Source organism: Siniperca chuatsi, linkage group LG13 (assembly GCF_020085105.1).
Source record: "Siniperca chuatsi isolate FFG_IHB_CAS linkage group LG13, ASM2008510v1, whole genome shotgun sequence".
In the NCBI taxonomy this organism is placed as follows: Eukaryota; Metazoa; Chordata; class Actinopteri; order Centrarchiformes; family Sinipercidae; genus Siniperca; species Siniperca chuatsi.
Genome location: NC_058054.1, coordinates 5018907 through 5035406, shown reverse-complemented (window position 1 = coordinate 5035406; position 16500 = coordinate 5018907). Strand labels below are relative to the sequence as shown.

Sequence of the window (16500 nt, the reverse complement as noted above, 5' to 3'; positions counted from 1 at the left end):
CTTCTTCAGCATCATGATGGTTAAAGCTTTTTATATGAGGAGTATTTCAGAGCCAAAAGCAAAAAAGTACATTTCAGCCTCAAAACTGAGCAGATTGATCCATTACAGATGGAATGAAGTGACTCGGAAAATCAAAGTTTATAATCGTTACCCTGTTTAGGCTTAAGTCAAGAACAGCATCAGCCAATTACGTCATGACTTGAAAAAAAACATCTGGATACATTTTTTTTTTTTAGCAAAACATGTAGTGAGGCTCAAGAAAATCACAGATGCAACAAGGACGGAGAGAAAAGGGAGGGAGAGATGAATGGAGAAAAGATAGGAGAGAATAGAATAGATACACGAGGAGAGGAGGGGGAGCCGTAATCTCATATAACACACACACACACACACACACACACACACACACACACACACACCAGCTGTGAGCTGAGGTAATCCTGTTACTCCTGTTGACTCCTCAAACATTGTCTGTGTCTCTTCCCGACACTTTCCTCACCACAATTAAGATAGAAAGCCTAAATCCAGCGAACCCCCGCCTCAGCTACATCTGTGGTTTCTTGAATAAAATGTTCCCCTTCAAACACTAGTTTTCAGTTTCTTTTCATCTTCTCTGCAGATGGAAAGAAGGATTTTTCTTGAATAACAAGGTCTCATCACTTGTGTCCAAACGGCACTGAAGATATACTTTTTCTCACAACATTTTCATTCACAATTACCTTTGTCTTTTTTTTTTTTTTTTATTTACATAGGTATGGGTCTCTCACAGCCTAGTATGACACAAATTGGCGAAGCTTATGTGACATATGTTCCAAGTACTCTGATTTTACCCACTTTGGCACTGTGAGGCACATTAGAGAAGCTATTAGCTTTGTGTGAAGACAACTGAGGCCTACTAGCATTAAAAAGGTGAACACTACTTCCCAAAAAGGCTTAAAACGGTACTCAGATCTGCTTTTTATGGGATGCAAACACAGCCACACGCCGGTAAACTGCAAGCGTGTAGGCTGTGCGAGCATCTGCTAGGTCCTCAGGTGTAAAGACGGGCTAGAATTCTGTGCTCAAACTTCTCAGTAGTCGCTGATGAAAAAGGGAGAGTTAACAGGTGAATTTTTGGATGTCTGTCTACACCCTGGCAGTGTTGGTACCATGCTCAATCATTTCAGCTAAACACCCAAAGTACAAATGTTATTTTGGCTCCATCCATATTTAGTTGCCATGCTGAAAGCTCCTGGGGCCAGTGGTGAATGAGCTTGCATTGCTGGTAGGCAGCACGGCACTAATATTGGTTCAGGATACCGGAATGAATCAGAGCTAAAATGAGGTGTTGCTATCTTGTTAATGTCCCAGGTATTTTTGCTGGATGCCAACTGACACCTATAATATATATGGAACGTGAATGTGTTTTCTCTATATGGCAAGATCTCTTTTAGTTTACACATTTACATCATCACACAGTATATACTGTCATATGGCCCAACTTAGACCGAAGATATAAACTCACTAACCACAAACATTTCTCTCACACTGCAGGATTCGTATGGATTATACATATACTGACAAGATTTAAGAATTTAGTCCAATTACTACCTTTTTCTGGGTTTTCTACTACATCTCACAGTCTTCATCACTACTGCTTTACTACTACTACTAGTGAATTTTTAGCTTAAGGGGCTCTTTAAGCTTAACAGAAATATTGCCTTGATGTATATCAGGATTTATATCTTGATAAACTGTTTGAGCAAAAAAAACATTACATTCTTACGAACTAAAAGTTTAACTGATAATAAGAAATGTTAATGTCACATGGCTTCATTTCTCCTTGCCCATGTAAGGTGTTGTCGAGCTCAGAGGTGTTGTGGGTTCTCTGGTCACTGAGCCCCGAACAGAGCAGAGACAGAGGGAGGGAGGGAAGTGAAGACACCTCACTCTGTTACCACAGAAGGAGATGACAGCCTGTGACGGTTACCTCACTGCTAACCTGTGTGTTTATGGGCAAGGTGGGTTAAGGACAGAGGAGCTGCAATTGTGCAAGAGGATCCACAACACAAAAACAAACGCACACGGATACACAACGCACTGAGTGTAAATGTACTTTACATGCATTAAGTGCATGTATGTATATGCGTATACCCACACACACGATCATGACTCAGGATTTGTGTGGGTGACAATTACTCAAGGTGAAATGCTGAGACTGCTTAAGTGTGTGTGAGTAATCATTCCACAAAGCACCGTGAATAACATTCAGGGTAACACTGTATTTATGGGTCCCATCATTTTCTAAGTATTTCCTAGAAACTGATATGTGATCTGTAATTTCTTACAAAGGTTCCTGGCACGGACTGTGTAATTTGGTGCTAGTTATAGGGAAAACAAAGACCGTGTTCGATTCATACACTATTGCTTCATTCCAACTAACTGGTAACATTACCTCCTTTTACCAAAGTAACCATCTTTTAGTCATACACAGTAGGTCATCTAAACTGGGGGGCACCTGATGTTGTCTTTGTTCCACATTGCAGCAACTGATCTATGTTCTGTGCAGAGTGAGGCTGTGTGGTGGTGAACAAAAGCTCTTGTTACTGTTCTACCACATGGTACTAGAGAGCATCATTTGATACAGGATTACTGCTCATTATGGAAACTTATCAGTTAAGCTGGTAGCTCAAATTGCTTTCCAGGTGCAGTCTGCTACGAAAAGCATGGGTGTTAGGAATCACCCAACTTTCCAGATGATCTATGAGCAGACAGGCTCTGAAAACAGGTCCTGACTTGGATCCAGCTCAGGTTCTTCACTATAGCACCTAACAACTACCCTCTGGCAGAAGATATAAAGCAAGAAAACACTCAATGGGATTAAAAAGACTGTACCTTTGGAAAATGTCCACTTAATTTGGCTAACTCAGTAAAACTGTAGCCTCATATTAGCTTTGGCGGAACGTAGAATGTATTTTTTCACAGGACGAGGATTGTAGATTTTGCTCCCTTTTTCTTTAAAGTGTAGTCTCTCAATAAAGGTATCACTTCACAGAAGGAATTATTACAGCGACGAATAGCTTTTTAAATGTACAAATATGACATGCGAGTATTTTATTAAGATAGGCTTTAAAAAATCCAAACTTTGAAGTATATTGTACTACATTCTAACATGTTAAAATGTAACATTTGTCCTTGTGTGGTTGTAAATTCAAGTATAATGTTCAACAAATATGGAGAAAATAAATTTGAAGAGCAAAAATGAATATTTAAGATTTTAGTTCCTTCAAGAAAATTCCTCTGGAAAACAACAACTGTTTATGAACTCTACTTAACTGTTTTGCTTATTACATGTACTGTCTCAGAACATTTTCTCCATTTTCCCTAGAATTAGTACCAGATTACGAAGTCCATTTCATGAAACTTCCTTTGAAAATTATTAGAAAATTATGGGACCCAAAAAATTACAGCCTTACCTCATTACGCACGCAACTTGTTCAAGAAAATCTAAATTAATCAGATGCCTGTATTCATAGTAGGTGTGTTTGAATCTTCTTGCAGCGGTGCAGTCGTCATAGCAACCAACACCAACAAGGGACACTGTCATACATCCTTTTTACCCATGAGCCATACGGGCCTCCCATAAGGCCTTGCATTCGTCAGCAGGGTGAGTGGTGCCACTGTTTGCAGAGCACAAGAGGTGGGCTGTTCGAACACGACCAGTCACAGCAGCAGAAACACACCTCAATGGTTCAAACTGCTTTTTAACATTTTCTGCAACATTTAATTACATGTTTAAACACATGCAGCTATTTCAGAAATGATTTGTGCCCCAAACAACAAGCTTAAATGATTTACAAAGAAGAAGAGAAGGAGGGCTTGTTTGGACAAAAATGTTCACCTCCAAGTTGATGGCGATGCAATTAGATGCCATTAATCTTATATATGATGGCAATCAGATGTAATTAATCTTATGAAAGCAGCATTATCTATTGTTTCAGGGTGCTGACTTAATGATGCTCAGCAATAAAAACATTTGAAGCTTGGTTTGCCAAGTGCCCTCCAGAAAAAGGTAGGAGGTGAGAGCTTGTTGATAGATGGTATGTGAATACCATTGTTGTACTCAGACAAACACACACACTGAAGAATGTAGTTCAATGTGCTTCAGGGTGATCTGTACAAATATGAATTAACAATAAATCACATTTTATCATAACCTTCACAGAGAACACAAATCATGGTGCTTCATGTTGTGTGGATTGTTTTTGTATCTTCTCATAGTCTCATCTATTTCCCCCTGAAAACACACACACACACACACACACACATAAATACACTCTATGCATGTGTCCTGTTAAGACTAGTGCGAAAGCAATCAAATTAGTCAACTGACTGATATTTCATCAACAATATTTCAATAACATACATATTTTTAAAGTTAAAAAAAAAAATGTTCAAAAGTCCAGTGCAATTGTGAATTTGACGTGATTCATAGACTGTTGCTGTCTTTAACGTTCCATGCCAGTGTTGCAATAGTTTATATGGCTGAGGTGTAATCAAATACAAATTTTCACCCCAGTGGGCAATACAGTTTTATAGTACTGTACGCAAAAATTCTCTGATTCTAGCTTCTCAGATGTGAGGATTTGAATATCTGAAGTTTTGGGTGCCTTGGGCTCTGGGAAATTGTAATGGGTATTTTTCACTATTTTCTGACATTTTATAGACTTGTGGATACTGAAAATAATCACTAGTTGTGCCCCTAGTTGAGACAAGGCACATACACAGTATATACACACATGCATGTATACACAGCTAGTGTCTGTCAGTCTTAGACCGTCTTCTGTCTGCCTCTGAGAGAGGTTTCTGTGTCAACCCGGCTGAGTCTGGTATAAAGTTGTCATCTTGTTCTCATTAGGAGGCTGGAGAGAGGGAAGAAGAAAGGGGAGGAGGAGAAGGAGGGCTAGCCTGGAATAAATGAGGTCATCACTAACACTCGCTCACGAAGATCTCTGGGCTGGGTGTGGTTTGGTGAAAGAAAGATGTCCCTCCATGTGTGTCACAGGGAAAGATAAGAAAGGCAAGACGGTTATATTACACATTCTATTCGTTAGCATTCCCTTTTAGTTCGCTAGAATGTTTTGGAGGTTTTTCTTGGTGCACTGGACAGGAAGTTCACAGGAAGTGATGCATTTTCTGTTTACGGCAGCAGCAACAGCAGTTTGAAGAACATGGTAGAAAGCATGAGCAGTGATAGCCACCATGACAGAGTCAGAAGTACCAGTTACAACCAACACTTATTCAATTGGTTTGCTGCTGGCTGGTATGAAACTGACATTTTGTTTTAACCACCACACATGTTTTGGCTGACCTCTCATCCATCCCAACCACGTTGTTGTTGGAGGAGTTCCACACAGGCACTGGTCCAGGCCAATATCCTACTCACAACAGCACTACCTATGGTATCTATCTCCCTAGATGGCTTTAAAAAGGGTTTCGGTCTATAGTTTGCTTTGTTTCACCAGGTGAACACTGACATTCAAGCTCAGGTGGCACCAAATAACGGCATTATCTGTTCCAAGATAGATATGGTGTGGTTCATAATCTAGACCACTATACTATAGATATAAAGACATTTGACAGCCACCAATTCATCATGCTTGGGTATAACAAAATTAAGAGTCTTGTCTTCACAAATTAATTAACTGATAAGAAAATAGTCAAAAGGAGCACATACAAGTCAGCTAAGTTTTGCTGAATGTACCTCACATCAGAATCAGAAATACTTTATTGATCCCCGAAGGGAAACTCTTTGTTACAGCAGCTCGCCTTTACGTCAGTGCACACAGGAGAAAGTACTAGCAAAAAATATAATACAATATAAAAACAGGTCAGAAAATAAATTAAGTACCAGGTGGGTATAAGTATAAAATAAGTGTGAAGTACCAAGTGGGTTTACCAGTTGATGATGATAATACGGTATAACAATACAATGTAATAATGTAAGTAATAAGTAGTAGTGCATGTACTGTCGAGTTAAGTGTAGCTTATTGAGATTAAGATATTGAACAGCAGTAATGGATGTATGAATCATATCAATATCACTAAATAGGAAAAACTAAATATTGCAATATTACATCACCCTCCAACACAAAAATACTCCTTCTTCCCAAAACTACTGGTTGTAAATCTGAGAAAAATCTCCATATTCAGCATCAGTCAGCATCTTTAATAACAGGGCTCAGTGGGATTCAGTTCCACAGCATCTCTGCATGTCTGCGTGTGCACTCAGAAAATCAATATCAACTACAGACACAACAAATGGGCCAAATATAGAGATATCAGATCAATACGTGTAAACGCTTGAGTGTTTTTATGGGTGTCAGCTAAAACAGTGAGGAGGTAGCTTTCGAGAGGACGATGATGTTCTTCTGTGATAGACTGCCGGCTTTGTCTTGGATGTAACTCCTCTCACACCCTGTGCATGCTGGGAGAGGCTCCAGCCCACCGCCATCTTTAATTAACAGGATAAACAGTTTGATAGATGCAAAGGATTATTTTACAGCACAAGTTCCTGCATTAACGCTATTATATCTTTTGAATACATTAACCAATCAAATAATCTTATATTATGTACAAAAAGAGCCTCAAAGCAAGTACAGTAAATACTGCTATGTTATTCAGTGGCAAGGCCTGACTTTAAATGACAGTTGAGACACTTCATTTAATGGCGCTTACAGGGATCAAACCACTCCATTCCACAGGGTAACACACACGCAGATATGCGACTGGTAGGCTGTCTGTTGATATTCTGCGACAGGACAGACGGAAGACTGGAGGAGTCGTTTTAAGAAACTCCTCTGGGTTTATTTAACCTCATGGCCCCTCCTGCCTGTCTGCTTGTCTCCTATGCTGCAAGACGCGTCTATATTCAGCTCAGACCAGGATGTCGCCTGGATCAAGAACCAACACACACGCAAACAAGAAAACTCATGAGAAATGCAGTTTCTGCCCAGCAAGAACACACATGCAAGGAATTTGACTCAGTCATTTGTTCAAGTAGATCAATATTAATTAATAAAAGAAACAACACAAAATTTACGGGGAAAAAAGTAGCATACATTTTTAAACAAACAGTTGGGAAATAGATGCTGACAGGAAAACTAGTTAACCACATTGTGCAACATTTACAAAATTTAAAAAAAAAAAAATCACAAAAAACATGAAGCATGTGTTAAAAGTGTAACTGTAAACAAACAAATAAAACCAAATATGATCAGCTATAACAAAAGTACACACAAAATGTACACAAAGCCAATAATTCAGTATGTCTGTCACACACCCAGGTACCATGCTGACCAGGGCAGACTTGTCAGTGATGAAGTAGCGGCGGGTGCATCTGTGCAGCACACCCTGACAACACACACACACACACACACACACAGACAGACACACACAGGAATGTGGCGATGGCACAGCCCAGGTGCCATCATTCAGGGTCGTGACATTGCTGCAGGAGTGTATGTAGGGACAGGCCTGTCACCGGACTCCTGGGGTATGTCAGGGTATGTGTGTGTGTGTGTGTGTGTGTGTGTGTGTGTGTGTGTGTGTGTGTGTGTGTGTGTGTTAGAGTAAAGAGAGTGTATGACAGAAGATGACAAAAATGTGTGTGCCTCTGTGTGTACGTGTGCATGAAGGTGTATATTCTGACAAGTGTCTATGTGCATGCTCTGGCAAATGCTGTGAGTGAACATGTGCGTGTGTGTAATTGAGCTAGAAAGTGTGTGCTTATTTGCAAGAGAGAGGCTAGTACTAATATTCACCCCACTACCCTTGGACTTTAGAAAACACAAGAAAGGCAGTGTTTTAAAGAGATAATAAATACACTAGGAATGTAACAATGAAATTGGCAAATGAACTTCCTGGAAAACAGTGCATCTTCAGTGGTGACTTCAAACTGTTAGTGTGTGTAATTAAACCAATAAAGTTGTCACAAATCTGTCAATCTGGGGCATCCCGGTAGATCACCTGGTAGAGTGTGTACCATTAAGGTTGCATGTCATCCCTCTCTCTCCCCTGCCTATCTCTGCAGCTGTGACTATAAAAATGACCAAAACAAAACAATCTTTAAAAAAAAAAAAAGAAAAAAAAAAATCTTTCAATCTGATCTTTCTGCTCGTCCAATCGAATCAAACCGCCTTTCTCATCATAACTGCTCACTGGTTTACACTTAGGAATGATCCCTCACTGTCTAGTAACATAGCACAACGAGCGACTGTTGCTATGGTTACCTGCAGTATAATATACCCCACACACTGATTTAGGGCAGTGGTTGAAGTGCTGACCAGAACTATGTTTAAGTGTCCATTAACACGATTTTACTGGACACCTGCTAGCCAATCAGAAACAAGTATTTCCATGGCATGGATACAGCTTCCAGAAAGTGGATTCCTACTAGTAACCGAGATTAATAAAGATCATAGATAAGCTTATGTATGAAAGGCAGACTGCTCACTTAGTATGAGAGGTGGGGGGGGGGAAAGGGAAGAAAGGGAAGGAAGGATGATGAACGAATGGAAAGATGGCATCTGGAAAAACATTTGCTAAGTCAGAGGGCAAGCCACCACTTTTCCTGGCATGGATGATACATACTGTATCTACAGAAAAGCAAACACACTTTCACACTTAACTCCACTTTAACAGATGCAGAGGCAACAACACACACACACACACACACAATGTGTACAGTATATATTTGTATTCCAAAAACGAGCGCTACATGCAGCCTGTGTGTTACATTCCCTTTTAAGCTAATAAAAGTGTCCTTGTGTGATGGGCCCGTCGTTCCTTCCCGTCTTTAAAAAGCTCCTGTGGAATGGCAGAGATGAGTCACAGCTGCCAGGAGACCACCAGTCATGTTTAGTGGGACACATGGAGTCACTCACACTCTCATACATGCTTAACTCCTTCATCTTTCCCTCTTTTCTCAGGCCAAGTCTACACTAATGTGGATTAATGTGAAAACACATCTTATTCCATCTGTTTTAGACTTCCATCTACAGTAATCCAGTGTTTTCCACCCCTAAAACATTTTTTTTTAAAACATGTATCTCTTATTATTGCATGGACAGAACAATTTTAGCTTTTAATGTAAGATCATCAACTTCACAGACATGCTTGGGTACATCTGTGTAGTGAGAATGTTTAGAAGTCACTTCTGGTGTGGTTTCCAAATCTTAGTTTTGGGACGGCATATGGGGTGTCTTTTTTGGGGAGATTTTCAAGACTTCTGATGATATTTGTGGACAAATTATTCATATCAGAACTGCCAAAGCCATTTTTCAGTTGTTGTATAATAATACTTTACCAGTTGTGTCAAGTCTACATTATCACATTTACTTTATATATTCATAAATAAGAATACATTGGATTTAGAGTTTGAGTGTATATCGCTGTGCCAACATGGCATTTGGGAAACACACAACACACACACACACACACACACACACACACACACACACACACACACACACACACGAGCTGTGATAGAGAGATATCAACAAGACAGAGGTCAAACAGCTGTCAAATACAGCAGTTGAGTTATTTTGTCCTTCTATCTCCCTCCTTGTCTGCACCTTTTGTCTTCCTTCTGCTTCTCAACACACAGACACACAAAAACACACATCCACGCTAACCAGGGGTGTTTTAACACCATCACATTAATTCAATTGATATTGCTGGACACAATAAAAGAAAAGCTTAATTTTCCCACAACAGCAGCTGTGCTTAACGTCACCAAACAACACTGACTGTCATCAGTAGCTATCTCCGTGAGGTCAGAGGTCAGGAAGCAAACATGCTTCTGGACAGCCATCCACAGACATTTATCCATGACATACACACCACCACACAGAAGCTGGATTCCTTTTCACACATTTGTGCTTGAAGCCTGTCCACACGCACACACTCACTGATAGCTGTGCTCCCAGCAGATACAAACTGTGAACTCACACTGTGTGCTCTTCTGGCTCTTTCAGACTGCAAACAATGAATCCTGAGTTACACAGTGGGATTTAAAAAGGAGCCAGTTTGCTGTCCATTGCAGTTGATTAAGGCTGCACCAGTGACCCTGTTTCAGTATAAAATGTCCCTTTGGTCAATGACAGAAGTTGAGACCTATCCAGTTTGCACAAAGGGTCCTGAGATACAAAGCCCACAGTTGGTTTGTCATTATTTTTTGCAGTGTGTCCAGCACTGTTGGCTTTAGTTGGACCTCATCAGTGGCCATTCAGCCAATTGAGCATTTTAAATCAACAGTGGAGGCAGTTGAAGAGAATCAGTGATTTCACAAGTGCAAAGAATACCTTCACAGTGCTGCCTGCAACCTTTTTACTGCCTTAGAAGAAGGTGATAGTGAGGCAAAAAGTCTGGCATCAAAAGCTTTTTTGTCATCCTCTGATCTGATTGGATGAAGAAGATCAATAGGACCAACACACCTTAAATAAATGAACATGAAACAAGGTGAGACTGTGTGTGGGAAGCTTCCCGTATCTAACTCAGAAAATAGAAAGATTTTCTAATTTTAGACAATATTTTATTCAGGTAAAGTTCGTGTATGGCTTGCATGTCCCCCTAATTTTATTTGGATGTTCACTGTGCAGAATGATGTATGTGCAGAGTTTGATACTAGGTAATTGAACTTATTGTGAACAAAATATATAAGACACATTATCATTAAACGAGTATTGTTATGTCTGGAGGGGATCGTTAAGACAATTATCAAGCATTGCCAAACAGTCTTTGGTTCGGATCAGTTCTTGACAATTTAAAGACATCACCTTGAGCTCTGGGAACATGCAATGGGCATTTTTCACTAACTTTAACAAAAAAAAAAAAAAATAGATTAACCAATAATGAAAATGTTCATTGGTTACAGCCCTGCTTCAGACACCTGACTAGTAGTTTTCATCTGGGTTTTTTTAGTTTTATAAATGGATATTTAAACTGTGCAGAGAACCAAAACATATACCAATCCCCAAAGGGTTTGGTGTCAAAAACAGTGCCAGTGGTGTAGATTTGTGTCATCGAGGCTGAAGGGTTGTCATGTATGAAATGTACACATTCTCTGCTGTAGAAAATGCCTGCAGGCACGAAGGAGTGAGGGGTAGAGAAACAGAGGGGGATGTGAAGAGGTCACATTATGACAGCTAGTCAAGAGAGGAACACACCTACACACACTTATTTACACACGTGCAGGTACACACTCACACCTGGAGGCCTATAAATATGAGCCTGACATAGTTGCAACAGAGAGTGCTCGCCACCAACAGCGTAACAATTCCTTTAAACTCAACACTGTATCACAGAAGGCAGAGGTCAAACATTCCTTGCACACTTGAACTAGAAATTCTTCCTTAAATTTAAGTTTTGCTCGAGTTATATTTCACATTAGGGCCTTGAAAGGCTTGCCAAACCTGCCAAACTAAATAATTTCAGAAACTCTTGTGCCCTGTGAGAAAACAAACATTTTATTCCTCAAGAGTTCTGTCCAGCTGCAGAATTCTACTTTCAAATGGACCAACTCATAGAGAATTATCGTCTGATTATATTTTCTGTCAGCAGGCAAACGCTGTCAAATTAACTGCATATTACTGGTACTGTATAATTACTGTAAATAAATGAGTGTGGTTGGGATGACTGGCATGGCATACTGGTGCTACTGTTTCACAAAGAACCAGTCCCAACAGGATGCATCTCCTTCACTTGTTTTTCTCTTTTGATTTACATAAGGAAATGAGCCGAATCAAACTTACTATTCCTGTCCGTTTTTTACTGCTAACATTAGGGCTGCAGAAAAGGATTGTCTTTTTTTTTTTACTAATCATTTGGTCTATAAATCATCATAGACTAAGAATACCAGCAATTCTAATTATATAATTATTCACATTTAGCAAGATGGAACCCTCCAAAGCCAACCTGTCGCCTTAAGTTGTAAACGCAGTTTACTCCCAGCAATCGTTTAATTTTTGTTTAACGTAATTTACTTTAACAATTCATGCAGTAACGATTTCTTGGTGCAGAAATACTATACATGTTTAACCGCCTTTCAGTCTTTCGAGGGAATGTACTGAAATATTTGACCACAGTAGAGAATGTGACCCTGTGAACTCCTGGCTGTCAGTCAGAATGAGCTTCTCTCTCTCAAACTATACCAGCGGTGATGGATGAACCAGGCCGTAAGGAAGTACGATTGTCAGGCTTTTGACACTGACAAGTTCAAGGCCTGGAGTCAGACCAGTGTAAGTAACTTCTGACATGCAATGCAAAAACACTTCAGACACAAAACAATTCAGAGACCGTCCTTTACTTTTAGTTAACAGTATACTGTTTTACCTAATCTGCAGTCTTTGGACAAAATCTACAGAAATGTAACATTCCAGTGGCCAGATGTGTAAGGTGGACGTGAAAAAGAGAGAGTCGTTACCTTATAGCAAAACATTGTTTGTTTAGGTTGTTTGCAAATTCACTGATTGTGTTGTTATTTTTGTAGTAGACACAGTCTGTAAAATGTCAATCAAAGGCACATTCATAAACTTATGTAAGAGTAATGAATTTTATCTTTCTTATTACTTACATTTGAGACTTTCCCTGTATTAATTATCTTTTCATTTATCCTGAATTGGGAAGCAGATTCAGAGATCAAAGAGATGGTAAAGCTGAGAAACTGATATGGGCTGCTCTGTTACACGGGAAATTCTCTTATCTGATTGGTCAGGAAGCACTTCCTCTGCCTTGGATAGCAACAGAAACCCAAGTTTTAATGCAACTCCACTGTTTTTACACCACGGAACTGACAAATTATTTTTTTAAAACACAAAAATACCGATCAATAAATATGCACCCAGTCCTACACTGAACATTGTGAGAACGGTACCTCATGGGTCAGAACGCACTGTATGTATTTGATTTAGCAAAACACAGAACCCTTATTCCTGAGACCAGCCATTCAGGAGTGCTAGCAGGCAAAAACAACATTTTGCAAATGTGCCGCTGAAAAAAAGAAATACACTTTGAGCACATGTTGCTGATGCCATTAACATTAACAGGAAGCCCTGCTCCAGCTGTGAAACAGCAGAGCATGGCAGGAAATAACCGCTAAAGCTTCGGTTTTGCTTCATCAGTGTTTTCACCATCATTATCATACTCATCATATCGACTCTTCTAAAGCGCCACTCACCCTGTCTTTGTCGTCGGCCACATCGCAGAGCACATCATCCAAGTCGAGGATGCCGCCGTCACCGTGCTCCAACCGGTGGACCTGCAGCCAGTAACTGGCATCCTGGAAAACAGGGGGAGACGAAAGAGACATTTAAAAACTATCCACAGCCAAAAATGAGGGGAAAATCAAAACACACAATGATCTGACATATACTTGCTAAATTTTGGTGACAGTTATGTGTGTTTGAATTGCACTCATCCAAACAGACATTACAGTGCATTACAATAACATGACAATGAGGGTGAAACTTAAATGATTCTCTTTTTAAGCCACAGCTGCTGAGCATTCAGCAAAGACAATAAGTATGAATGCAACTATGAATAAAGTGAGGGTCAGAAATTGTTGATACTGTATGACTGAAAAACAATGGACTAGGCTACAGCACTAAGAGCGTGAAAATGCAGTTTGTGAAAACTAAGACCAGAAAAATAGTTAGTATGAGAACTGATTAAAGGGTTGTAGAACGATTTGACAAGCAGCACTGACAAGAGAAAAATGAAGTATAAATTAAAGTTTAAATCCTATACAAGTCCGTGTATAAAACTTCAAACAGGCACTTAAGCATGACATTCACAGTCATCAGGGCCCAAGGGGAATCCCAGTCATAGCTACTCTACTGTATAATTGAGACCAATTTCTTGTCAAATGTTTTGACATGAAAAACACATGCAAAGGTCACACTAGCTTAGTAGAAGTAGGGAGATAAAGAAAGCGGTAATGAGGGCTACAGTGGCGAGGAAGGATGGGAATTAAAGTAAAAACAGCAAGAAAAAAAAAACAAAGGAGTGGAAGAAAAAGTCGAGTTAACTGTTTCTCAGTATTCATACAAAAACGTAACTAAGTGTTTTACACACAGCAATATGACAGATATTATAAACACAGTCGTAAATGGGAATTACAGCTGTTAGATAATTGTGAAAATTCCCCTCAGTGTCTTGACATGCAAAAGCACGTGCACAGAAATATAAAACATGACCGTACACTTTACTGCTAGCAGCAATAAAGCCCAAGACAGAATGAGTACAGTGCACGGTACTGCAAGCGCATGTTTGTCTAACACATAAGTACCGTAAGTGTGTGGGTGTCATTTGACAAAGTTATGAGTCAAGACGTGACTGTTTGGGTTCAAGCCGCACACAGCAGCCCCGAGGGTTACAGCCTCATTACCCACTTGTACAGTTCCAGTCCACTGCAACACATGCAGCTCACTGCAAAGGGCACCAGACACATTATAGAGCGATATTAAAACTTCTGTTGTGTTTAACTCGCAAAATAACACTAGATAAAAGGCTTTCCTGGGGAAAAAGAAATGGAGACATTTGAAAAAAGCAAAATGAGGGGAGAGAGAAAAAAATGCAGAGGCAGAGGGACAGAGAAATGTAAAAAGAAAGAAAGGTAAAAGAAATCTGTTCTTAAAGAGTGCAAACATTTAAGCAATAAATCTTTTCATAAATATGTCTATTTCAATATTCCCTGACTTATTATATTTCTAGTTAATGAAAGCTTTTATATTTTGGCTGAATTCTTCAGACTAAAAGTGGGCTAAGTATGTTCAGTGTTAGTGTGTAAATTTTGTATGTGAAAGATACACTGTAAGTGGGTAAAAAAAGGGAAGTAACAAAATGTATTTTCCAATTTTTCCAAAAAGTAGGCTACTGTCTGCAAAAAGTCCTTGTAAACAACAAAGGGGACAAGACTTGTAAATGTGTGAATCCCTCAGATGTGTATTTTAAGTTAACTGAAATTAGAAATGGAGCAGAAGAGCCACAAAGATGAGAGGATGTAACAGGAAAAGAGAAGAGAAAAGGTTAAATTAGTATTTTGTATGTGTTTCCTGTCAGCTTCATACAAAGACTGTCAGACTGCCGTGACAGATGCAATGGTTTGCGACAGCCTGTGGAACCCGACACAGAGACCCTGTGGATTCCAGCTGATGGAGCTCAGTGGGGAAATCTGAATTTATACACACAGATCCCTATCCCAATGCCAAATGCCAGGTTTACATACTTTTTCTTTCTAGGTAAAGGGACACAGTTTGGACACTTACGGGGAAGGGTGCTGTTAATGTGTTTTCCTGTTTTGTATTGTGGCATCAATACACAGACGACTAGGTGACACATACTCCTACAGATTAGTCTGTAAACAAACACGGACAAACCACAAGTGTCGTCAACTGCAGGTAGTATCTTTTTAACGAAACAGATTCTTTTACAATTGGCTATGCTGTAAAATTCTTATCTGACACAGAAATGCAGGAAGTAGCCAGCGTTCACTAGATCTGCATCTGTCCACAAAGCAATGCAAACTAATTACTGTAGACTTGTGTGTGTGTGTGTGTGTATAAAAAGAGCTTGCTGCATTTTCCTGTTTCCAAAGTAGCTATTTTAAAAACAAACAAAAAAAAAGTCCTGCATGACCAACTGTTCAAATTCCAAAATGTGTCTGCTATGTGTTGTGGGAAAGGAAGCCACAAATCACTGCCTTTGAACCAATTCAACCAAACATATTTCTGTTGTTTTTTTGTTGTTTTTTTTTTATACTCCCAAAATCCTTAAAACCTAAACGAATTGATTTATGGCACAAGAACACTGACATATTCTGTGTTGAGCATTCAAACACCAGTTTCATATAGGTCACATGCCTCAGGATATGACTTTTTACAACAAACCATGTGGTGTCCATTTTAGAATTATAAAAACCGAACCACATGTTGCTTTTTTTTCCCCCATAGAAAAATTAAGTGTATATTTACACTTTAACAGTAAAAATGTTCTTAAACATTGAGCATGTGAAAATATTTTCACTATAATTAGAACACATCACATACAACATGTGTCACATCTGGCCTGAAATATCTGAATGGAGCCATTCACATCATGCACACAAACAACAATAAGACATGAGGATTCCAGACTGGAGACCTCAACGTTTTTTTTTTTTAACCCAAGGCTGTCCTAAGTTTAGATTTGACGTGGTGTTATGTGTGGACTTATTATGTGTGGTGGTTGCCTATATCAAGTTCATATAGTATGTATCTGTTGGGACGGGCAGGGGAGGTGTAAAATGTGTGTGTGTTAGTGTGTCAATCTGTGGGGCCAAGTTCATCTGGTAAAAATAGCTCACAGCAAATGTCACGGTGCCAAACTTAAGACAGGGGAGCGAGTCACATAGTAAACAAGGTTATAGTATTCCAGAGACGGAAACACACACACAGAGAGCTCTGATGTGGGCACCTCCACTTA

General features: G+C 39.5%; 1 protein-coding gene across 13 annotated transcripts in view; it reads right to left on the bottom strand.

Moving 5' to 3' along the window:
• Nucleotides 1-16500, bottom strand: part of LOC122886361 (partitioning defective 3 homolog) — a 237904-nt gene that overhangs the window by 183387 nt on the left and 38017 nt on the right. For all 13 annotated transcript variants that reach the window (XR_006380334.1, XM_044218430.1, XM_044218420.1 and 10 more), the window contains exon 2: nt 13217-13318. Coding sequence is in view for 12 of the 13 variants with exons in the window: in XM_044218430.1 (XP_044074365.1) it covers nt 13217-13318 (102 nt within the window). In the remaining variant the exon portion in view is untranslated. The remainder of the gene's footprint in view (nt 1-13216; nt 13319-16500) is intronic.